The sequence below is a fragment of the Molothrus aeneus genome, chromosome 13 (genome assembly GCF_037042795.1).
Source record: "Molothrus aeneus isolate 106 chromosome 13, BPBGC_Maene_1.0, whole genome shotgun sequence".
Taxonomy (NCBI): domain Eukaryota; kingdom Metazoa; phylum Chordata; class Aves; order Passeriformes; family Icteridae; genus Molothrus; species Molothrus aeneus.
In genome coordinates, this window is record NC_089658.1 from 4,281,187 (window position 1) to 4,306,666 (window position 25,480).

Sequence of the window (25,480 nt, forward strand, 5' to 3'; positions counted from 1 at the left end):
TATGGAGGAGGAGAAAGTTGATGGACTGTTGGTTTGTCCAGTGTCATTGGAGAGGTGGCACTGTCACCCTCCAATCCACTGTCACTCTTGGAAAACTATAAATGTTGGAGTCAGAAAGTAAACTTCCCTTTTTTCTTCACCTTGAGAGCAGTGGTGTGAGCTTGTGTTATTTCACGTCCTATAGCAACACTCCATCTCCAGAGAAAGCCTTTACCAGGTGAGAACTTTTTCATCAAAGCCCAGCTTCATCTTCCAAACCAGCACCCCTACTTCCAGTAAAGCTGTGTTTTCCCACAAAAAAAGACTCTGTCAGAAACCCATGTCCTAACCAAATGTTCATCCAGGCTCTCTCAATGGCAGGGCCCTCCTTTCCTTCTCCTGGTGTTCCTGGGGATTTCCATCCCACTGAGCAGCAGCCCCAGGGCTGTTTGTCAGTCCTGGTTTGTTCATTACCCTTCAGTAATTACAGCACCCACTGCAAGGAGCATCGAGTGATGAGACTCAGAGCTGCTGACCACCTACTTTCCTTTTTGTCTTTGTCCCCACCTTTTATTTTTTATTTTTCTTTCATGTTAGGAATACATTAGGCCTGGACAAATCGAGAGCAGCACAAAATAGCTTCTGGATTTGAAAAGCTCTTACATTAAAGGGAAAAATCTTGTGTTTATTTATTCATTTGCTCTGAATGAAACCACAGGAATTGGTATCTCTAAGCTAGCCTGAGCTGGTACATTTTCACTTAATTCCCAAGACTGTTGCCTTTCATTTCAAGCAAAGAAAAAGTTGCATGAGGAACTATGGAACTTTTCAATTCCTCAGTCTTGTTCAGTGACATTTTTCTACCACTTTAAAGAATTACTAAACTCTGTGTACAGTGAGGGAATAATTCTCTGGGGAACTGAAAAGCTATTGGGATCCAGATGTGTATTTTCAATGTGGGCTTTTTTCTTCACCTTGACACCTTGAGCAAGGTTGAGTGATCTCCATGCAGAGCTGTTCCCCTAGCCCTCACCTCATCTCAGCCCCAAATCCCCAAACTCTTACTGAACAACACAGCAAGCTTTGTACATTATTGAACTCTGGCTGCTGAGGAAAGTTTTATTACAAAACCTAGATTAAACTGGAGATGAAACCAGTGTTTTCTGTGCCAAATGCCCACTGGAATCTACCTTGCTGTGGCAAGGCAGGAAAATGAAATCAGATAAAGGTCTTCTTGAGCTAAAGGAGCTGAAATATAATCAAGCAGCCTAACTTGCCTTCCATACAAGTATGCAATGAGTGTTACTGGATTGAAATTCCAAGTGTTCCCCTGTGCCTAGGAAGCAGCCCAAGTTCAGTGTCTGCAGCCAGTGACTGAAGAAAGAGAGGCAGCTCTGCAGGAGCGTCAGGAGAGTCAGCCCAGAGGGAGGAAAGGGACAGGCTGTGAATCACCCAGTCCTGCCAGGAAAAAATCTGTTGAAATGAGATTCCTAGGGACACTCTGAGATTCACCCTGGAGAAGCTCTGGGTGGGAGGAGAGGCTGAGGGCTGGCACTGCTCAGCCTGCAGAAAGGGGCTCAGTGTGTTTAAATTCCTGTGGGAGGGAGCAGGGGAGATGGAGCCAGCGCAGGGGCACCCAGCGACAGGGCAAGAGGGAACAAGCACCTGTGGAAATTCAAGAAGTCCTGTTTAAGCACAGGAAGGATTTTGCTGAGAGGTTGTAGGGGGATACAGTATGGGTAAATGAAGGTGGTATACAATGTAATCTTATTCCCCAAGGAGTTGCAGCTGGACCAATTACTAAAGATTAGGAGCAGGCCTGATGTTAACAGGCCACACCTGTAGCCAATAAGAACAGTGGTATAAAAGAGTGGATTGGTGGGGTCTGGAGTCAGATGGCTGCTGCAAGGACCAGGAGCAGTCAGTGCTTAGAGGAGCTGCCTGCGGGAGACATTGAGGAGGTAAGAAACTCTGATGATATGGAATCCTTGCACTATAATGATAATAGAACTCTTGCTATATAAGACAAAAATAATAGAACTCTTGATATATAAGACAATAGGAGGTGGTGAGACACAGTATCAGTTTGCCCAGAGAGGCTGTGGAGGCTCCACCTGTGGAGATGCTCTGAGCTCCTACTGCAGTGACTGGGCCTGTGCTGGGTGAGGTGAGGCTGGAGATGTCAGAGGCCCCTCTCAGCCTCAGCCACTCTGTGACTCTGCCTCACAAAATGCACCTCAGTGGGCTGCTCTAACAAGCCAGAGGACACCCTCTGATCTCTGAGTGAGGCTCCATTTCAAGCTAGGTGTGACAAACACTCTGTAAGTGGTGGTGGTTAGATGTAGCTGTGTACATGTGGGCAGAGTCCATGACTCATCTATTCCATATTTAAAATACAGACTCATGGCACACTTAAAGTTGGCAGAAATAAGAATCCTCCCCTTCCCTGAGCCCAAGTAAAACCAACCAACTTTTGCAGAGCAGGATGGATCAAAACAAACCAGATACAGCTGTGTAAAAATATTAACAAAGTTGTCACAGTGACTTAATTCATCAATCAACCAATTTTAATATTCAAACCTCTCAGTTGCAACATGGTCATCAGAAAATTATAATAAAGTGTATTTAACTGTCTAATTATCTCAGTCACTGACCCAAAATGAACTCTCTGTAAATCCATTCATCTAGTGTTAGTTCATTTGAGCTTCATTTTAGCTGTTGTGCTCAGCTCAGAAGTGACTTGTGAAACACCAGTGTTTCCATAGCCACAATGACTGCTCAGGTTTTCTACTTGTAATTTCCTCTGGTTTCAATGACTGTTGTGATTGCTCCCCCTCCACGGGTGCTTCTCATTGCCTCAGGGAGCCAATGTCTCTGAGCAGCTGGGGAAATGGAGGAAGAAATTACATGTAAAAAAAAGAGTAGAGCAGCCTCTTCTGTGGAGATGAAGTCGACCTCACAACAAACACAGACATCAGCTGGGCAACCAGTCCAACTTTTCCAAGCTGGTTCCCCCTTTATTCCCCATTTCCACACATCCTGCAGCAATGCCTTGGCCTGGATGTGACCAGCACTGTGGCCATGCCTCTGCCTCTGGAGCTCAGGGAGTGCAGGGCCATGGCCATGGCCCCACCTCTGGAGCTCAGGGAGTGCAGGACAGGCTGACAGCAGATCCCACCTGTGTGCTGCTGTGCAGGGAGATGATTGATCTTAACCTGCCTTGTGTCAGTAGGGCCAGATGCAACTGGTGCCATGCCATTCAAATCAAACTCAGTGGGACCCTCTTGCAAAGCTGGGATGCCAGGCTGGAAGGTTTGCCAGCCTCATCCCTGCCTGTCCAAGCTCAGCCTCAGCCAGCAGGAGCCTTCCCAGCTCCAGTTCCTCCCAACAAACCTGCCCAGTATCACTTCCTCCTCACATACCTGCTGCAAAACAATGGGCCCTGCAAAGCTCAGCCTCTACAGGAAAGCAGGGTAGCTCCTGCTATATAAAAATACTTCCTATATTGAGTAAAACAATTGATGTTGTATTTCTTCAGCATGTTGCCTAATAAGTTTAGGAAATAGCTTTACTGTGACTTTTATCACCACAGAGCTCTTGTTCCACAGTTAAGAGTCTCATCAGAAGCTAAATTATTTGTGAAGCTAATTACATCTTTTTTGGCATATATAACAGACCATTGTGTGAAAAAGCTGAAGTAGAAGTTGAGAAGCTCATCTACAAAGTCAGCTTCACACTGAACCTGAGGCTGAACATGGCCTGAAGCCAAAGCCAGAGACATTAAAGATCTTTGTAAAGTCCCTGCTCCTGGAGCACTCCCATGGCTCCCACAGCTGCAGTGTCTGACCACAACCACAGCTCCACAGGCAGGGATATGAAAGGACCAGCCCACAGCAGGGCAGGGAGCAAATCCCCCCTGCTCATGTTCAAGGCCTGCTTCATGTTTCCTGGCCTGCATCTCCCCCACACTTTTATATGTGAGCTGTGAGAATTCACAAGCCCCAAGCTCATTCCACAGCTGAGAAGGAGCAAGCATTTCACACTTCGAGCACTTATTTTTAAATCCTAAGTACCTTAGGAGCCCATGACACGTTTTCAGAATTGACTTGGCTGCTTGAGTTGGATTCAAAGCTGTGTGAAGGAACAGATTTGCTCCCACTCAACTCTGGGCACTTTGGAGCCTGCCCCAAAACCAACCAGCTCCTCTGGAAGTTTTCCTCATTCCCTGTTCCCAGGTGGGTATGGCAAAGCCAGGAAGTGGTACCAGTACCTTCCTATCTCTTGGCCAGAAATAGGTGCGTTTCAGGGGCTGCAGCTGCAGTTTTGAGCAGGAGGATGGAGGGAGACTAAATAGAAGGAAAAGGCAATGACAGAAATTGCAAAGGAAAAGCAACAATGAATGTGAGAACAGAGAATGAGACTCAGAAAGACACTCTGTGAGTGAGGGGGAAAGATTTTCTTGGATAGTGGTTTTTGTAACAAACAAAATTACTGTTGCTCTGCCTGTTAACATAACCCCATTAACATGGAACATGCTGGTGCCACACACACACTCTCCTTTAGCACGGGAATTTCCCTGCCTGTCTCATGTGATGCTGGAGAAGTCAGGTAACATCTGCCAGGCTTGTACAGCAGCCTAGCAGAATATTAATCCATCAGCAACTTCCCTGCACTGGCTGTCAAACCCCATCTGAATTTCCATCTCACTAACATTTTCCAAAAAATATTTTCAGAGGATAGAAAACTTCTGCTAGGAAGCACATTTTAGTGCAGACTTTGAGCAACTGTCCCTTAAACCATTACAGAGAGTGTGGAGTATAGAGAAATAAAAACTGTAATTTAAAAATCCATGGGTTTTTTGCTCAGGCCATGCTACAAAGAAAATGAAAGTGAACTAAATGTGGAAGTTTTAGTATAGTACTATCACTGCTACATTTATATGGAAAAGAGAGGATAAAATTTAAACCTGTTATGAGGAGCAAGTTGCTTTTCCCTGGAAGACAGCACAGCCTGTTCTATGAACAGGGAGAACTTTGGAGAGGGATTCTCTGCTTGTTGGGAGAGATCTCCTGCTTTAAGGGTTTCTTTCCATATTTTACATTGAGGCAGGTCCTGAGGAAACCCCTGCTTATCCAAAAGTTTCCTGATGGTGGAGCAGGGAGCAGCTGTTCAGGGTGAGGCACAGGGAGGGGTGCAGCAGTCAGAGGTCAGGGCTCTGTGCTGAGGCACCCACCAGGGGCAAACACCTTCTGGGTGTCCATCAGAAAGTTTCTGCTCAGTGTACAGACCAAATACAGGACATAATTGCTCGCTGAAGCAAACCACATGAATACATTTTCCTCTCACAACAGAACCTTATGAATGCAAAAATATTTGCTGATCTTGTGATCTGGGGGGCATGCTGCACGCTTGTGCTGTGTTGTGCAACATCCTGTAAGTTTTCACTTTTAAAGACTTACTGTATAGCTATAGCTTCTATCCTGCAACCTGATACATTTTTGCCCTCCTAATCAATCTGGGCAGTACATTTCCAGCCAAAAAATATGAAATCCAAAGATGCTTTCCTTTAAATAAGGTGTTAGCTTCAAAGCTAAGCAAGGATTTGAGTCATGGTAATGTGACTAAGCACAGGGCAGAAGTTTAGGGAAGAAGAGCCATGAAGAACCAGCCTGGCCAGATTGTCAGCTGGCATTAATCACCCTCACACTACTGCCATAGCTTGATTGATTCTCCCTGAAGACCAAGGCGTTGAAAAGTAACTACCCCAAATGTCCCAGCCCTAAAAGTCAGCTGGTTTGTTTTCCTAGGAAGCTCAGCAATGCAAGGGCTGGAGCTCCCAGGGCAGCCCTGGCCCCCAGCTGTGTCCCACCCTGTGCACTGCACTGTGCAGTCAGAGGGTGCAGAAATGAGGAGAATCTCACATAGCTGTGGTCATGCACAGTTAGTCCCAACATCAACAGCGACTTTCGTATTTCCTCATTGTATTTTTATTCTTTTTAACTGTTCAAATCTAGTCCTGCAAAGGGGGTGGGGAGGGCTTCCTGGAAGTGCCCAGAGGATGGTGTTTCACTGAAATGTGTTTTTGCCTCTGTCCTTCTGTTTTCTACCAAGAGAGGGTTTACCCTGAAGCGTGGGTGGAGAGAAAGTGAGCACAAGCAGAAAGAATTCATACAGCTTCATGTCTTTCTTTAAGTCAGTCCTTGATGCTAAATAACTGATTGCCCAGAAAAGAGGCAACCACATAACATCCTGTTTACTCAACTTTCATATGATAGAATTTTGATTTTGAACTTTCATTCTCCAATTGCAAGAGAAACTCAGATTATCACAGAGAAATTACTAAGGTGCTTTTACCTTGTAACTGCAGGGAAAGAGCTTAAAAACAGGGAGACCAAAGGGATTCTCAAACAAAAGTCAAATAACAGGTATGGAGCAGATCTCCTCGTTTCAGTATTTGCTGGTTTAAGGTCAGCTGTGAGGGTTTCAGCTATGGAGTGTCACTGCTGGTCCTTTCTGACCTGTGCTGCCTTGCAGCTCCTGGGCTCTGCATGCCTGGGAATGCTCCTGGCAGCAGGGTGGGAGCCTGGAGGGAGCTGAGCAGGAGCATTTTACTCACAGCTGCTGGCTCTGCTCTTCAGCAAACAGGAGGGAATTCAGCTTATAATTAGCAACAGCTCACCTGGGAGCCACTTGTAGAGCTGAGGACACTCACTGCAAGCAGGTTCTCACTGTGACACAGACAAATCCATGTCCCTTTCAAAAGAGGCTTCTGGCCCTAGCACAGGAGCTGGGAATGTCAGTGGTTTTATGGGGACTCGATATAGTCTCTACACTGCATCCTTCTACCCAGGATCAAACACACTACTAAACACTATGTTTTTGCTTGGAGACAAATTTGGATTTTTACTAAATTAAATTGAGAACAGAGAACAGCATTAAATTAGTTTAAACTATATATAGAACCAAGTTGTATTTAAAAAATATTAAAATACAGATACATTGAATACAGGAAACACATAGTAAATGCTCACTTACCCAAAAAGCATCTTTAAACTGCAGCTGGGTCATTATTATTGCTGTGTGGAGGGGTAGGAATCCTTCAGCAAGTCTGTTGTGGGGTGAGAGTGGCAGCAGGCACAGCTCTGAGCCTTGTCACTGCACCCCAGCCCAAGCAGAGAGTGCAGCACATCCACAGACCCGTCCCTCCTGAGGTCAGGCTGGTGCCAATAGCATGGGGCTGTTCCAGGCAGCTCAGAGAAATGACCTGTGGCTGTGAGGGACAGAGGGCAAAAGAGCTGTTGCTCATACACAGAGACAGGCTCAGCACCCGCACCCCAAACCTGTTTCTCTTCTGGTAAACAGTTAATATTGAAATGAGGAAGCAAGGAGATGTCAAATGGTGTCAGGCTGCTCCTTGCCATGGGTGTGTGTGAGCGGGCAGGAAAAAAAATAGAGGGGAAAAAAAGGCACTAAGTTCAGTAATATGATTTGATCAGCTGCAGGAAGAGAGAGGACAATTACAGTGCAAAAGAAACCAGCACAATACAAAGAGACAAGCTATTCTCTAATGCTGTGGTCTTGCAAAGAAAAAGAAGCAAAAGAAACATAGGTGCCCCATTTCTGCAGCACCTTCTGGGGCTAGCTCTGCACATGGGAAGCTTAGCTCAAAGCTGCATTTTGCAGCTGGAAAGGCTTTTCAGGACTCAGGTTAAATTAAGAACCCTGAGAATTGTGCAGGTGTCTGCACACATTTCGATACCTGGATGTCGATGTAGAGAACAGTCCTGATTTGCATGCCCTCACATAAATGTTCATATGAATATGCAAGATATGTGGAATTTAGAAGTAAAATCCAAAGTCTTGAAAAAGAAGAGAGCTAAGAGTTTGTTAGCACCAGGACCTGAGCAAAGCCTCACAGACCAGTGAAGGAGCAGCACCCAGACCACACTCAGCACACTGCTGACACCAGGTATTTCAGGCAGCTCCTCAAATCAGCTCCTCCAGTTCTTATAACACAGCTGCAAATACCTGAGCACAGGGTAACACTTCTAAAGCTTCCCTGAAACCCTTTCCAAAGCACCTGTCCTCCAGGTGAGGTTGCCTCTGTTCACCTCCTTAGGACGTTTTAAGCATTCTTAAATACTCACTTGCATTTTTGGGGTGTAGGAAAAGAAAAATAGTCCTGTGGTGGTTGCCTATGTGAAAGCTGTCTGTCCCCACCAAGAACACATCAGGACTTACTGATTTCCAGCTGACTGACTGACACTGCTCTGGGTGCTGCTGTTCCCTGCTGCCCCCAGCAGCAGCCCTGGGCAGATAATTTCCGAGTGGGGAACTCTTGCAACTTCCCTGGGCTCCAGCAGGACTCGGGGCTCTGCTCAGAGAGCTCTGCAGCAGCTGGGAGCTGCAGTCACCCCATCTCATTCCATGGGCAGTCTGTAGCTGCTGTTTAAAAGAATTTGCAATGTCCCTTCCTGATGGTCTGAAGAAGACAGGGAATGTGCAGGGACTTTGTGAAGTGCAAGCAGAGGAGGGCAGACGCGAGTCTGGAGGGTCAGAGGTGTAGCAGGAAGAAATCATGATTGCATAAGAGTGGGAGGAGAAATGTGAGGATTCACTTGCAGACAGTGTTGAGGAGAAAGGAGTGAAGCTTTCTTCCAGAAGGGAAAGTTCCTTGAAAAAATGTATTTTGAGGGCATGGGCACTAGTCATACTTGATCTGTATCGAAAAAGAAAAGGATCTTTTTAGAGAGTTTTATCTCAGTCCTTCCAAACCCAAATGTTTCCTGTTACTATTTCCAAGTTACAGCTGTGTTTTGAAACCATCTTTGCTGCTGTTGGGGTTCATAAAAATAAACTGAGTGTGTTTTAGCCCTCTAAAATGTTACACTTCTTTCCTGTTATTTTTAGTTTGGCCTCCAGCCACAAAGCCAATTATTTGACTGAACCTCACATTGGGCTGAGCCTGCATCCATCCCACCCAAGAGCTCTGGTGCAGCACAGTCACCTCCCAGCAGCTCCCAGCTCTCTCTCTCTCTTTCCAACACCATCAGCATGGGCAGCTCACTGTGTTGTGGGTTATAGCTGATATTTTTGTCTGACGTCCGGGAGGAATGATGAGGAGGACTCCATCTTATCAGAAGGCTAAATAATTACTTTATTATACTATATTATTCTATACTATATTACACTATATTAGATTACATCTAAACTGAATCTGCCAAGCACTCAACTGCACAGAATCTCGTGACTGTCAGCCGACAGTCCTGACACACACACACTTGGCACTGATAGGCCAAGGAACCAAACCACCATCACTGTGGGTAAACAATCTCCATGGTGCATTCTACTCTGGCACAACACAGGAACAGCCAATGAGATAAGAATTGTTTTGATCATTCTGTTCTCTGCTTCTCTCAGGTTCAGAGAATGTGAATCCTGCAGTGGGTGAGCTCCTCAGACCAGCCCAGAGCAGGTCTCCAGGCCGGGTGCTTTGATGAGTTGTCAGAGCAGCTGGTGTGAGTCCCAGCCCTGGCTGTGATGAAGCACATTTGGGTTGATTTGGGTCCCTGGCCCAGGCCCTGGTGGCGCTGGGTTATGTCCATGGGCGCTGCACCGTGCAGGGGTGGCTTTGCAGGGCTTTACAAGGGGGACAGGATTCTGTATCCCCTCTGCTCCAAACAGGAACAGGCCATCAAGGCTGTGGTGGCTAACAGCTGGCCTGAAGGCCTCAGTTACACATGATCCCGATGTTATAACTTGTGAAAAATACCTATTTTATGATTGGCTTTTTGCAAATATTAAAATGAATATTATATGTGTTATGTTAGAAAGTTATGCTGTATTAATTTTTTTAAGTAGTGTGTTAAATATAGTTTTAGGTTATAACATAATGTTAAAATAGAAACTATGCTAGGTAAGATACTGTTTTTAAAAGAAAGGACTTGCAGTAAGATAGCAGCCACAGGACACCTGAATCTTTCAGAGAATTTATTGCTCCATTATCAGAAGAAACTAACTTCTTCCTGCCTTGCTCAGCCCTGAGATGCTGTGAGTGTTCAGAGGAAGAAGCTGACACTGCCCTGACAGAATTCTGTGTTTGAATGGAATTTATGCATCATGTATGAGGTGTATGAATATGCAACAGGTTATTGTTTTTAAGGGTTAATCCTCTGTTAACGTGTGTCCTTTTTCAGGCTTATGTTGCCCAGAAAAAGGTACCCAGACGTCCATAACTCTTTGTTTCTATTGTCTCATATTGTCCTAATCCAAATTGTCCAAATTATTATTACTCCAATTATATTGCTATTTTTATAACCATTTTATTACCGTTAAACTTTTAAAATTTTAAAAAGAAGTGATTGGCGTTTTTCACAAACTGAAACACAGCTAATGACGGCCATGATGTACCCAGAGTGCCGTGGGCTGCCAGGGAGGGTCCCAGGCCGCTGAGGACACGAGCAGTGATTGGCTGGCTGGCTGGGTGGTGATAGGATCAGCCAATCAGGATTAAGCGCGCAGACCACCAGCGCCATATTGGAGAACGGCGCTCCAGCCAAGCCGGCTGCTGTGCCTCAACCTTGGGGAGCTTTGTGATGTTCCTGGCTCCAGCGTTAAAGGGATCTCAGCCTGACCTGACAGGCTCACTCGGAAATCCAGCAGTGCCAACAAGGAGCCTTAAGTGGAACTCTTTCCTGACAGCCACTGCATCTCCTTCCACCCATGCTCTCAGAGGTGTTCTATTTGATAGCGCCAAAACCACAATTCCTGAGGGGTTTTCCCCCCAGTAATTACATTTTTTGGCAGCAGAATGTACCATTTGAGTCCATTCTGTAGTAAAAAGTGAGGATAAAAACATTAATTCTTTAAAAATATTGTTTTAAAACCCCTCAAATTTTCTCATTCTTTAGAATGGAAGTTTCATTTAATTTTTAACTATATACTACTTTAAGCAAAGCTTTTTATCAGGGATTTGGGTGGCAGGTTTGGATTTGAAAGTAGGAAAAATATGAAAATAGCATCTACAAACATTTTTGTGCACATCCAGGATGCCAAGCAAGTGATTCTTCAGAGGAAATGTTTCTGATTTTGGGGAGGCTGATCAAGTAGAAAGTAAACCTTTTATTCTACATAGCAAGAGGATGAGGGAGTCCATGTAGAAAGCATTAAGGCAGAAGACAAAGAAATGCTGAATACTCAGATAATCCCTGAGATGGTTGGGATTGTCAGAAGTCCTCAGGTGTATTGTGGTCCCTTGGAATGGTGGTTTGGGAAATGCCAATGGAGACTGGAAGGCACTGGTGCAGTCTTTCCCAGCCTCCAGAACCTTACATATGAGATACAGCTCCCAAACATGTCCAAACTCCAACAGCCCAGCCCCCAGTGTCCATCTGAGCCCCACAGCCTGGGGACAGCAGCAGCAAGGGAACCACTGCCAGAGGAGAGCCTTGGCTAAAATAGACACAATTCAGCCACTGATCCATTCTCATTCCATACGAATGGATCTCTGAATTTCCATGGAGGCAAAGTCAGGGGCTTGCAAATTATCCCAAATCATACCCATTAAAAATGTTGAAATCACCTTGCCTTCTGTGAGCAGCCAGTCTGGGTTCCCATGGAAACTGAAACTGCAGCCTCTGAACACCTGCCTTGGTTTGTTCCAGCTGCTCTGGGCCATGGTGGCTGTGGCTGGAGGCTCCAGCACGGCCCTGAAACTCAACTCCCTCTGCTCCTGTTAGAGGGAACTGCTGGAACAGCCTTCCAAAAGCAGTCTCACAGTGTAAGGCAGTCCTGCTGGCCTTCTGCTTCAGTAAAAATCCATAACTGATAGAAAGATTGATTGCACAGGCTCTGTTCTTACCTCTTATCTAACATTTCACAGCAGTTTCTAACAGAGGCCATCACTGAAAGGTGGACCCTGTTCTGCTGTTTTACCCAAGAAAAAGATCATCAGCCTCTGCCATAATCATAAAGAACATGAATGGATTTCCTCTAGAATTAAATTGTGATACTTTGTATATAATATACAATAATGTTTGTATCATAGAAATGTGGGGTCTCTTTGTGCTCCCTATGGGTTTAAACTATCATTAACCCTGAAGGCAAACAAAGGAAGAAGGGAACTGGAGAAGTGCAATGTCACTGGGGCCTTGAATAGCACAAACAGGACTGGGCTCTTCTTGGGAGAAAAGTAGAAGCACTTTGTGAATGAGAAAATGAAATTATTTGGGTTTTTATCCCCCTCTTCTTGGTATAAATTCAGGTACCTTCTGAAAGATGTTTTTAATATCTCTGACACCTTTTGAATGCTTTATCAATACACTGGCTTTGTCCATGCCTTAATTCAAAGCAAATCACTACTCATGTGCAAGTACTGCACATTCATTAGCCAAGCAGGCAATGCTGGTGCTGCTGAGGAGGTTTCTATGTCTCAAAAGGACCTGTGTCCCAAACATCATCTGCAGCAGGTCTGCCTCTGGACCAAATGCCCCTTCTTCAGCAGCAGTGACTTGTTTAGCATCATGGGAGGCTGAACTTTAGCTTCCTTCAGCATATTTTAGCCAATACTCAGCATATGTGCTCATTTAGAAACATCACCAAAATATATTTTTTGTTTGTTTTAATATTCCTGGGCACTGGATTTATTAGACATCATTTTTTTAAAAATCAGATCTCACCACCACTATGGCAGGAGCTGTACTCATATTCCCAAGGAACTGACATTAAAAAATATGGGTAGAAAAACATCCAACCACTAAAACTGAAAAAGTGTTTTGAATTTCTATTACTATGATATCAAAAAATATAGTGTATGTGGTTTTGCTTTGAATCAAAATTTCTAACCTTCTACTGACACATCAGCAGTTACCCCAAAAGGAATTCCATTTGTTCTGAGCATAATTAAGAGGTGGTATCCTGGGAAAAAAACAAGGCAGAACTAGCTGCTTTTACTCAATAGAGCTGGAGGAAGGAAAACATTAGTCAAGGACAACACTGTGAGAGCATTACCAGAGTTATTTATAAAGGAACTAAAAAACCCTAACACACTCCACACAAGCTGTTCTGTGAGGCTTTGTCTTTGTCTGGAATACTCAGCTCATTTCTCTCCAGGAGACAGAAGGGAATATCTGGACTTTCCTACACTGAACTGTAGTGTCATTAACCCTTCATTAACCTTTATTTCAAATAATCACAAAATGGGACAGCACTCACCTGTGGAGCTTTCAGCTGAGGTTAACTTTTAGAGGTTATTACTAGAAATATTATCTATGTAATGCCTTGATGCTTTAGCATTCCATATACTGCAAATCAAAAAATAAACACAATTGCTTTTGCAAACTTGTCCAGAAAATGCTAAATGCACACCTTGCTTTTTTTTTTAATCTTCTTTAGCAGCCAGATAAGATGACACATCTCTGGTTAATAAAGCCAGGAATGCTGCCACTGGACATTATGCACATTGCTCACATCTCCAGGAGCTGCTATGGGTGACCCAAGGTGAGAAACAGATGTACAAAACACAGAAAGATAGAACATTTTAAGTTTTAATCCAACAAATGAAGAAGGTCTCGACACAGTAAAATACCACTGCATTGCTAATGCTCTACAACTGGACATTAAAAATAATTCTTGTCTATTGATGTAAAAATAGCAAGTTTTATGATAGAGTAAAACACAGTATAGAAACCATTCAAAATCAAGTAGAAACCTCTTAAACAACTGAGGCATTTATGTAAGTATTTCTCCAAAGGTATTAAACAAAACACAGTTAATACTAACTCTAAACATCCCCCCACCTTCCCCACACTCTGCCCTAATTTAATTGATTAGAAAAATAGTAGTCTCAGTTACTATATTTTGCATTCTTTCAGAACCATCTAGATTCTCCATTTTCTTCAAGTACAGTAGAACAACTCTTCACAATACAGTACTACCCTGAAGTAATTTATTTCCCAACACTACAGAATTTTGACAGCAAGTATTACAAATTAATTGTAAAGGCTAGAAGAGGCCCAGGAAGTTTGCAGGAGGGCAATTTAATTTTGAATGCAAATTATTTACAAAAACATTAGTGTACTGTAATTACAGCATGAAACTTGCAATGCAGCTGATGGGCTTTTAACAAAAGCTTCAAATGAAAGAAAGGGAAGAAAAAAGATTACAAAATAAATAATCTAAAGTTCTTCATGGTAGAAACGTTCATCATGAAGCTGCCTACCATAATCTGTTGCTTCACTGTTAAGAAACAAATCCTGGTTCTTAAGAATCTCTGCTTCAGAAAGTTTTTTATCATCATTCAAATCCATCTCTTCAATGAGGTGCAGAGCCTGTAAAAGAAACAGACCACCACATGCACCAAGTTAAAACAATTCTGGTTTTTGCTTATTTATATATTATAAAAAGAGGGAAGTTCAGCAGTAAGATGAAGAACCAAATGCAGAGTATTTTATTTGTAGCTCATTCACCAGTATTTCATAGTTCAAAGCTAACAGGCTGTGCAGCAGCTCTACTGGACCACTTATTTCTGAGAAATAGGAGTCCTGGTATTACATGGGCTTTGTTTTCATTTGCTGAACATCTACAAATACTGTGATTTAGAGAATCCTTCTGTTCCTACTTTTCCTGATTGGTTTGGCTCAATGTAACTGAGCCAAAAATAACTGGGACAAACGTCAGCCAAGAGGATTTTAAAAGGACTCTGCATGGCAAAAGCTGAAAGATTAATATGACAAACATCTTGGCCAACACTTGTCAATTCCTGAAAATGGAATAGATAGTAATTTCTCTATTTTTATGTTATTTAACTACCGGGTTTCTCAAGTCATTTTGAAATGCTGAAATGGAAGTGTGATACTCTGACTTCAAACAGCAGTTTATGACTGAAGCAATGCTACCTTCTCTTTAGGACAGGTGACTTTGCTAAGCCTTTATATTACCCAAAGGAAAAAAATGAGCAAATTAGAAAAACAAGTAAAACAAATTATTAGTTGCAGAATTGAACTGTTACTACAGTATGGCCTTGCTGTAAGCCAAAATCTGAAAGATTGCTAAGAAGAGCTAAATAAAAACCCAAACCAAGGAAGCTAACACAGATATGAACAGCCCCAGCAGCACAGAGCTCATGTCAGAACAGTGCTATTTCTGTGAAGTAAGAACTGAGCACAGCCAGAAAAGGCCATGCAAAGGCTCTCAGATCCCCATTTACAGCAGCACTCCCAGAACAGCTCAGCATCCCACAGGTCCCACACAGCAGCACCCAGGGCTGCTGCTGCTGCTGCTGCCACAGGGCTGCTCCTGGCCCCAGAGCCCAGCAGGGCACAGCTGGCAGCTCAGGGAGCAGCTCATGGACTGTGTGTCCGTGTGTCTGTGTGTCTGTGTGTCTGATGTCTGACACAGGGAGATGCCTCTCTTCCCCAGGAATATGAGACCATGGGAAGACCTGGCGTTCCTGCCATTCTGAACACCAAAATCCTCCAGGGTAAAGCAATGGAAAATTTAGCTGAGAAGTTACTAGAAGAAAGGCAGAAATCCTCTCTACTGCAGTCAGGGACTGGAAACTGCCACAAAAAAAAAAAAAAGCTAAAATGAGAATCCACTTAAAAGCTATTATGCTGTTCTATCCCTGATTAAACCATTTTAATTAGCATCATCAAAGTTTTACACCATCTTGAATCACAGAGTATTTCCATTTTCTTGTACTCAAAACCAGTTTTTAGTTCTACAATTATGATGATTTATCCAGTTAGAAGAATTACAATCAATTTCTTATTTCAAAATTATGCTGTTTCTTTAGGTAGTGCATCTCATTAGATTTACCTACAACAACTAAAAATGACTTATTAAAATTCTGTACCCTTGAGTCAAAGCAGATAAGCTATTTAAACATGTACAAAACCACTTTGTTAATTTACAAACATTTACACAATTAATAGGAACTTCACATTTGCAGTTAAAGGACCTGCATTCCTTGTCAAAGTGAAAAGAAATTAAAAACATATGCAAAGATCTACTGATATTTTTTTTCAATAACTAAGACACGATAAATCTGAATGCTTCTCTCATTTCACTGTGATTCTTCAAAATTCTCCTGCAGTAATTAAAACCTAACCAGCATTCAAGCCACGAACCTCCTCTTGTGCAATCCCCTGGTTGTTGGGTACTATCCAAGACAGCAGCTCTTGAGGGTTGAGTTTTCCATCATGATCCTTGTCATAGTCATTCACAAACCGGTCCTTCTCAACCAGGATCCATTCTGGATCTTCCCTTGCAGCTAGTAAGACACAAGTGTAAAGTTTAAAGCTACTCTTCACTTTAAAGCAGAGGTTTTCATCTTTTCTCCTAAGCAGATACACTTATTCTCATAAAACATTACCTAAAAGTGATGTCACTAAACAAAAACAAACCATTATGGGCAGAGGAAAGTAGGGAAAGCAATTTCATTTACTGTCAGTATTTATTTGCATACTTGTTTTATACTTAGCCAATGTAGAGGTATTGCATCCTGCAGTCTACAGCAATCTTAGACTTGTCCTTAACTCTTCAAGTAATTGAGAAGTAATTCATCAAAATTATAAACACTGCAGACAAGCATGAACTGGCTTTCTAAGCCTTATGGAAGTCAGAAGTAGCAGGTATCACAAGCAGGTAAGTAACACTTTCAAAATAATTACAATTTCATTATGAAAGAAGAAAAAATGAAGTCTCTCCTTCCTTTCTAACATTTGGTTTTGCAAGGAGATTTTCCCTTTATGCCACAATTCACCATACAGTGTTGCCCCAAACCATGAGCTAATTATGAATCAGAGCCCCCATGCAGCCTATTAGTCATTGTAAAGCGTGCTGCAGGAACACTGTCTGCAGGAGAGAAAAGCTGAAGTAGTTTGTACAATCACAGGTGATTCTCAAGTCTTGCTAACAAGTTGTAAGACAAAGCTGTTATCTTCTTTATTACTGCAATAATTTCACTCCTTTCCAACAACATTTATAGACTGGCTTGGAAAAGCTTTCTTTAATGTTAGAGCAGGAAAAAGATAAAGAATTCTGTAGCTGCATCAGAGATCAGTTGTTGTTACTGGCTCTGACAAACAAAGATGGTTATAAAACGTGAAATTCCAGGTGGCTGATTAGAGTGAAGAAAAACAGATTATTCCCCTGGTTCTCCATATCCTCATGTGGATTACACAGTTCTCCCCAGCTAGGATGCAATTCAGAATTAGCCCTCCTTTGGGACAAGCAGACTTTCCACAAAACTCAAGTTACTGGGCTTTTTGGAATGGGAAGAATTATTTGCCCTAGCTTTTAGCAAATCAAATACAGTGTGTAAAATATTCATTGAGAAATATTGATAAGCATCAGGTAAGTGTCCTTCTTCTTGTTAAAGAAGGAACAGATCGAGTTTAAGGAATGGCAAGATTGGAAAAAAACAAACCCAAGCAAACCAAAGAGTGAAGGCAGCAATCAGGCTTGTGATAGCTGGAACAGTGCAGTGGCTCCTCACACTTCCCCTCCACCCCTCTCAACACACTCAGCTCAGTCCTCCCAAAGCAAGGCTGGCAGCTGCCTGCTCAGGCTGATCAAGGCCAGGGCAGTTTATCCTTACATTCCTGCTAGCTGGATCTGCAGATGTGCTCAGCTGGCAAATACAGCTGCACCTTGTTTCAGCTGCATCCTCTGTGGTCAGGAATTCATTTCAGTCTTTCAGAAAACAAGAAGCAACTTGCAAGGAAACTGTGGAATGGGCTACACACAAATCACCACCAAATACACATGGGGCAGACTGAAATAAGGAGTCTACTGTGCCCAGTTCCAGAAAACAAAATTATTCTAAGACAGAAAATCTTCCTCAGAATCTGTAGGTCTAATGTGAAAAGCTGAAAATAATGGTGCATCCAATTCTCCCCATACCAAAAGTTTTTTTGGTTCCCTCTTTCATGCCCTTTCCCGTTTTTCCTTACTTGGGTCTCTTCTGTAATCACCAAGGAATTCTTCCAGGCTAACAAATCCATCACCATCTTTATCATGTTCTTCTAAAGCCTCCTGAATGACAAAGTCCTTTTGTATACATACAAAGAGCAAAATTAGCAACTCATGATCAAGAGAAACAGCACTGAATCATTTTAGAGCAATGACGTATTCCTTAAATTAAAGACTCACTCATTTCAAATCTCTTTTTGTGTTTTATGCAGACTAGTGCAGTAATTGGTTCCTGTGGAATAAAACAGATCTGTCCTTAAGAGTTTAGAATGTCAGATTTCATGAAAACCAAATCTGAAAGGTGTCTATAGAGCTGGAATCCTTCAACACAATTCAAAACTACAAAAGCAGCTGAGAAACATGAATATGTACAAAGTTCTATCATCCAATTCCACTTTTCTTATCTGGTGGATTCACTAATTTGCATTCTTGCAACTTAATTGAACTGTTAGGAGAACTGGCTGGTCTTTTGTCCACCAGAGAGCCAAAACAACGAGCTAAAATCTCACTGATGAATTTGCAGCCTAACAGAGCTGTGAGGTGGCTAAGTCAGTCCAGTCCCCAAAGCTGGGGATACTTGTGCAATCCTAGCTCTTGGAACAGATTTCAAAGCAAGCACTGAACTCCTGCTTCAGCTCCCGACCTCCAGCACTGGATCCACAAGACATTACCCAATTTTAATTTGGGGTGTCCAAACCATATCCATAACTGCTCCACCTCCTGTGCCACTGAGGCTCAGGACACACATTGAAAGGACCCCCCCACACAGGCTGATAAAGGTTTTCCCCCATAAACCTTACCGTCATGTACTCCACCTCTTCAGGATGCTCAAATGCAATATATTCATCCACATTTAGAGCAGGAACATCATCTCTATTAGCTTTCTCAAAACGTTTTTTCTCCTTTAAATGAAGCTTAGAAAATAGATTTAGTTAGAGCCCTTACTGGAAAGGAAAAACAACATAATAGTAGCTGGCTCATTAGGGTATTAATTGTTTCACATTATCTACTCATACTATACTGATGTTAAATTTTCACTAAAAACAGCTCACTGAGAGCAATAAGAACAACACTTTTAATTGAGGTGTTTTATTCTAAGAATCACAAAAACCCCTGTTTTTTCCAATTTAAGGAGACATTTAAAATGAACCAAAGAGAGATGATAAAAAGACCAAGAATTCTCATTTTGATATGTGCATCCTCTTCTAAAAGTCACCAATTTCTGAAATAACAAACTGGAGTACAATTATTATAATTAAAGGCAGCCATTGCAAATTCCAAAACCTACATTTTAAAGACACTTCATAATAGATCTACATCTTATTTATGTCAAGGGCTATCTGTAGTTCAGAGAAGGTCTTGAAAGATCATGTATGTAAAATGTCTTTTCTGAAGCCATTTTAAGGCCAGATTCCTTTACTACAGGACTGCTGTCCATTAAATGTGATCATTTTAAACATTTTAGTGTTTATGTTTATATTTTATGTGATCGTTTTAAAAGTCACTTCTCTAACATGTTTTAAGTATATGTATTAGTATGCCATTAAAAAATAAATAATATCTGATATAAGCAGGCAAGTTCTTATTTCTGAATGTCTTGCACTTTCTGTCTTCCAGATGTGCAAAGATTTCCTATTTTTTTCTTGGTTTATTTTGTACAATCTCTTTACAAAATACAGACCCGCATCATTGACAACTGATCTGTGCTCAAACCGCAGATCATGTGAACTATAAAAATCTTGGAATCCCATCCTTAGGTGTGCTGTGTTATCAGTGTGAGTGATCTGGGTACAGGAGTAGCCAGCAAATCAGAGATCATAAACACTTTACAAATAACCATTTGAAATTGTACTTTTGGTTTCTATCTCACCTATTGACACCTCTCAAAATCAGGCTAAGCTGATGAACACAGAGCATAACATGTAACAAATGAAGTGTAAGATCTTAACTATTCTGCAAAATAGTTAGATGTCCTCTTAGAGAAAAGCTGACCTTAGCTGGGAGTTTAACTAGGTAGGCAATCCGGAAGGATTACACAAAGCACTATACTGCAATGTAAGCTTGAACCATTGAGGGAGAAGGAAAGTTTTCCAGTGTTTTTTGGGAAGTGATGAGCAAGGCCGCCACCTTCTGGTAAACTCCTGTTCTTACCTGAGGTCACTTCTAAACTGTATCTTACTCTTTCATCTTGATCAGAGCAGGACCACTAATCTGAAAACCTAAGGAAAATGCTGAAGGTGCCTGACCTGTGATGCTTGTACGATGCTGCTGATTTACAATCTACGTTGGAGAAGTCAGCAGGCAGGAAAATGCAGCAAGCAGTCAAGTCATAACATGAGCAAGCAGTTCTATCCCAGCTTAAAGATTTACAGCTCCCTATGTATCTGTGATGGCAATGGCTCAAAAATGGTATCAATATTTTGACTGGAAGTTCCTCTGAAAGTCTTGTGGTATTTACAAGCTATGTAATTATTCAGTTATGTGACATTCTAACCTTTACAGTTTGTTTCTTCAGTGTGCAAAATTCTTTGTTCACTACATTAGTTTAACTTCTGCTAACATCCTAAATTATCTACTACTACTTTACTAAAAGCAGACAAAGCAATCCTCACAGAAAAAAAATAAACCTCTGACTAGAATAGTCTAAAACACACTTATTCTCTTTCTGGGAAACATTTACATGTACTTATAAATGTGGAACTTGAAAGAAACAAGTTTTGCTATGTGGTGGTTCTTGTGAACCTGTTCTCCCTGTCTCTCTTGCCTCTTTCCCTCCTTAAGCATCTGCTTTCATAGACCTGACTCACACTCAACTTCTGTGTTTAAACATCCATTTTTAGCTGTGGGAGTTGCATTTTCATTGCTTAAAACTGTTTGTTTGAATGGCTGTTTCTCTCTGTGGGTCTCTAATGGACAGGCAATGTTACAGCAGGCAATACTGACAGCCCACACTGAGTGCTTGAGCAGTAACTGAAAGAATGGCTGAAACAGTGCAACCAAGGGGTTAAAGAGCTTCCTTCTGCTCCAGCCCCAGTGGTGCTGGCCCCTGCTGAGGGCAGGACTCTGTCAGGCTGCAGACCTGACCCAATGGATTGCACCCTGGGTTTAAGATGGTGGCTGGAGACCATGCTCTGCTGTAAGACTGTCAATAGACTTATGCTCCACTCAGCCAGCAAAATACACTCAGGAGGTACCATTTCACTGTGTCTTTATTTTGTCAGTAGCAGCTTTAATACTCCACTACTTTCCTTTAATTACTCCCCTATCTCAGATAGCATAACATGTTAACCATATGCCAGCTGCTCTGCTTTCTCTACCCATCTTGTTCTGTCACAATAAACAAATATTGCTGCCTTTGGCCAGCAGCTTACAGGAGCTGCTGCTGAAACATTTTACCTGGCGAAATGATTCTTCTTCTTGATCCTCCAGGACAGTGTTCTCATCAAAATCAATGACACGATCATACATTTGCAAGTTGTACTCCTTCCAGGACACCAGTCCATCACCATCTTTGTCATAGTCACTGAAGTGCTGCTTAGCTTCTTGTGTAACATAATGCTTAAAAGACTGCTGTATCCAGGAGCTCAGCTCATCTGTGGAAAACATTAAAAATATAACAAAAGAAAGAGAATCAGAATCATCTGCACCATAAAAATTGTGAAGATGACACAGATCTATTCTGTCTGAAATACACTTTGCAATTCAGATGAAAGCATACAGGCAAGAGGTTACTTGAAGCAAACCAGTCTGTTTGCTCCACGCTGTGGCTTTTCCCAAGGTAACTGAATGAGGGAATAGATCACAGCTACAGACTTCAGGGGGTTTGTTAATGGTTATGTGGCCTTGTCTTTTCTAATCTGAAGGAAATCAACAGTATAGCATCATTTCTCATTTCTTTTTTCTCCTGAGCTTTATGAAAATGATGCTGAGTATGGTTTAAACGGACAACTCTAAATCTAATTTGGTATCCCAAAAAACCATTGTTCCCATCACTCTGGGGTTTCTTTTGAAAAATTCACAAACTGAAATAAAAACCACTTTATTTTGTGTCATTGCCTTAATTACCCAAAATAAAATATTAACTACTTTTGTAGTGCTACTTTCCCTTTACTTGGGGCTGAAATCAAGCCTCACATAGTTTGGAAAGGTTTTTTAGCTGCCTGTTTTTATACAAATGTAGCTAAAAGAAATAAAACTTAATATACCAATGAACTGACAGAAATACATTAAAGTTACTTCATTTAGAGAAGATTGGGAGAACATATTCTCCCAGTATCTCTCAGTTATTTTCAGGTGCCTGGAAGGGAAAAACATCTCCCTCTGCATTGCAAAAATTATACATCCTAATTAACTCAACTGAAATCCTGCTCTGAAGAGTCATGATGACTAAAAAGGAGTCCTATAGAAATCACTACTTTGACGCAGAAAAATCTTACAGCATTTATTAAATACTAAAGTATCTTATCCTCTCCTTCTTGGCAGAGGCATCAATACAACTTTATTAGGTTTATTTAAATATCCTTGAAAAGCAACAAGGGATTTTTTAAAATACATTTTGAGTACTGAATTTATATTAGCAAAGGGACCAGCTTGCTAACAGAGTCTGTGAATTGACTGAACACGCAGAGGTGTGTGTGCCAGCAAGGCTTGTGCACAAACCAGCACTGCCTTACAAGAAACTGCAACATTTCTTAAAGATGGGCACCATTAATTAATGGTTTCTTTCCCAGCACTTAAGGTGTGAGGCACAGCCATGTGACCACATAATATCCAGTGCCATGAATCAGAAAAACTTAATATTCCAACATTAGAGAAGCAGCATTAATATATTTCATCTTCTCTCACTGTCAGCCTCCAAATGGAGGCACTAGTAAGGGAGATGTTCTCAAGAGTTTTGCAATACACTGAGGAATAACTGAGCTCAAAAAGCTTCAGTACTGTAAGTTTCTTACTGTAAAAACACATTCCACTGTGAGTTTTACCTTTGGGAAGTGAAAGGAAGGCAAGTTTTCATTAGACTGAGAATCAGATGCAGTAAATACACCATGAGCACCGAGTATGGCTGGAATTCCTAAACTTTTATACAGACCTTTTTCCTTAAAGCCTTCATGTTGTGAGCTGCTTGTGGTGTATGACTGGAATTAGCCATCCACTGAAGCTACAGACTATCTCACCTCTACACAGTCCATGCAGGAACACTGAAATAAGGGTGCAGTTGATTAAATTCAGTGTATAAATTGTAAAGCATTCAAAAGACACTCGATCTTGTCTTTAAAACTGCATTTTGTTCTCTCACCTACAAAGCTTCCTGCATGTTTAATGTCATTTTAATGAAATAATGTTCTGGCATTTGACCAAGGATTCTGCTTGCTTTGTGTGAGCACACAAGAGACTTTTTTGTCAAAATCGCAGCAGAGCAAAAAAAACTGTTCATAATGAAGTTTAAAATTAAATTTAGATTATCATAATGATGTACTGAGAGGACCTGAGTTTACTATGGAGCTCCTAAATCTGACTGACAAAAACCTGTCTGAAGAGCCATTTGATACTGTTCTATGATGCAATATGATCCTTCAATGTCACTTGGTGTCATCAGGTATTGAAGCACACCTATGCAGTGTTATGGCTGCATATGTAGTGTTATGGCTGCAGTACTTTCTTTCCATCTTACACCTGCTCTCTGATTTGCACAAAACAGGATGACAAACATGGAAACCCACTTGATTCCAAGTAGCTTCAGACATGCAAGATGCAGGTACAAGTGCAAAGGAGGTACCTTCAACTCGATACTGCTCTGACCTACACTAACTCTTGCTGGCCACATTCCTTCCATCACAGAACGAGTCAGGTTGGAAGTAAGCACGGTGGGTCATCTGGTCCACCCTCCCTGCTGAAGCAGGGTCATCCCAGAGCACATGGCACAGGATTGTGTCCAGAAGGTTCTTGAGTACCTCCAGTGAGGGAGACTCCACAACCTCTCTGGGCACTCTGTGCCAATGCACAATCTCTGTACAGGAAAGAAGTTCTTCTCATATTGCGGTGGAATTTCCTGAGCATGAGTTTCTGTTCATTGCCTCCTGTCCAAGTAGTTGGCACCACTGAGCAGAGCCTGGCTCCATCCTCTTGGCACCCTTCCTTTAGGTATTTACACATATCAGTGAGGTCCCCTCTCAGTGGTCTCTTCTGGAGTCAAACAGAAACCTTAGGCACAGAGGTAGCCTCTGTATGAGCCTGTCAGTGTTTCTAACTCACTGTGCAAGGGATCGTGAGGTTTTCCACAGGGATTCTCCCCAGCCCAAGAGCCACGGGCTGTGTCACGGGTAGAGCGCGTTCTCCTCCCGGAGCAACCCGGCCCGCCCGGCCCCCGCCGTTACCCTCGCTGAGCAGCCCGTCCGCGTCCGCGTCGATTTTCTTCACGATGTTCCTCAGCCGCCGCTGCTGCTCCTCCGGGCTGAGCCGCGCGTACTCCTCCGCTTCCTCCTGCGGCACAGCAACACGCCCCGTCAGCGGCCCGGCCCGGCCCGGCCCGGCCCGGGGAGCGCGCCCGCCCCGCGGCCCCGCCGGAGCGGCGGCCGGCCCCGCCCGCCCCCGGCCCACCTGCCCGCCGAGCAGCGCCTCCCGGTCGTACTCGGCGCGGTGCTGCCCGCTCGCCGCTGCCAGCGCCAGCGCCAGGCCCAGCGCCAGCAGCACCGGCCGCATCGCGCCGCCCGCCCAGAGCGATCCGCGGCGAGGGGCGGGGAGAGGGCCGGGGGCGGGCGGGGCCCGCGGGCGGAGGGTCGGGCCCGCGGGCGGAGGGTCGGGCCCGCGGGCGGAGGGTCGGGCCCGCGGGCGGAGGGTCGGGCCCGCGGGCGGAGGGTCGGGCCCGCGGGCGGAGGTGTCACTTGCGCGCAGTGGCAGCGATTCGGGAACAGGAAAGGGCCTCTCTCGCCTAGGCTTTTCTGGTCGACCAGCGAAAGGTACCAAATAGCATCAGGATATACTGAGAATTATCCAACTGTTAAACATCAGTGAGGCCTGTCAGACTTGAAGTGATTTACCACGGTCTGACTGAGGTCGAGGAGCGTTTGGACATGGTAGGAGTGACTATTCGAGATGCCCTGCACAGGACACAGAGTTGGGCTGGATGATCCTGATGGGTCCCCTCTGTCTCAGCCCATCTTTAAGAATCACATATTCTGTGATTCTATGATTACCAGAATTTCAGGCAAGCATCAACAAACCCTGCAAGGGGAAGATGATCAGGAAACAAAGTGTGTGAAAGCTTTATACCAAAAAGGAACAAGCATTAGTCTTGCTTAAGGTCGCAACTCACAAGTAACGTTTCTGAGGCAAAGAGAAAGGGAAGCAAGGCTTTGTAAGAGTTATTAATAACTGGATCAATACAAGTTTTAATAACTGTTCAACACAGATAATAGAAAGCTGTAAAATAAATTTAACCTCATTGACCACTCAGACAAACTGAAAATACATCGTGTAAATGAGCAGGGGCCTCCCCAAGAATATCATTCCTAACAGCTGTCACATGAAA

General features: G+C 43.0%; 2 protein-coding genes across 3 annotated transcripts in view; both read right to left on the bottom strand.

Moving 5' to 3' along the window:
* Positions 1–13,400, bottom strand: part of PSTPIP1 (proline-serine-threonine phosphatase interacting protein 1) — a 56,778-nt gene extending 43,378 nt beyond the window's left edge. The window contains exons 1-2 of the mRNA XM_066558513.1: positions 13,192–13,400; positions 7,015–7,249 (exon numbers count right to left, since the gene is read on the bottom strand). Coding sequence (XP_066414610.1) covers positions 7,015–7,047 — 33 coding nt within the window. The 5' untranslated portion in view covers positions 7,048–7,249; positions 13,192–13,400. The remainder of the gene's footprint in view (positions 1–7,014; positions 7,250–13,191) is intronic.
* A 107-nt stretch (positions 13,401–13,507) lies between these two features.
* RCN2 (reticulocalbin 2) lies at positions 13,508–24,685 on the bottom strand. 2 transcript variants are annotated; one of them, XM_066558515.1, is made up of 7 exons: positions 24,550–24,685; positions 24,327–24,432; positions 21,349–21,545; positions 18,753–18,854; positions 17,934–18,030; positions 16,107–16,249; positions 13,508–14,306 (listed from the first exon to the last, which is right to left on the bottom strand). In XM_066558515.1, the coding sequence occupies exons 1-7, from the start codon at positions 24,649–24,651 to the stop codon at positions 14,154–14,156; spliced, it is 900 nt and encodes a 299-aa protein (XP_066414612.1). In that variant the 5' UTR covers positions 24,652–24,685; the 3' UTR covers positions 13,508–14,153. The 2 variants fall into 2 exon arrangements, with proteins under 2 accessions (XP_066414612.1, XP_066414611.1); XM_066558514.1 differs by having other exon boundaries at positions 18,753–18,866.
* Between the last annotated feature and the right edge of the window lie 795 nt (positions 24,686–25,480).

Excerpts from the sequence above, each read along its gene's own strand:
- RCN2 (XM_066558514.1), bottom strand. The coding sequence starts at position 24,651 with ATGCGGCCGGTGCTGCTGGCGCTGGGCCTGGCGCTGGCGCTGGCAGCG. Across the intron at positions 16,250-17,933 it reads TGATTACAGAAGAGACCCAA|CTGCAAGGGAAGATCCAGAA; the intron begins GTAAGGAAAAAC and ends GTGTCTTACTAG. Across the intron at positions 14,307-16,106 it reads AGGGGATTGCACAAGAGGAG|GCTCTGCACCTCATTGAAGA; the intron begins GTTCGTGGCTTG and ends TTTCTTTTACAG.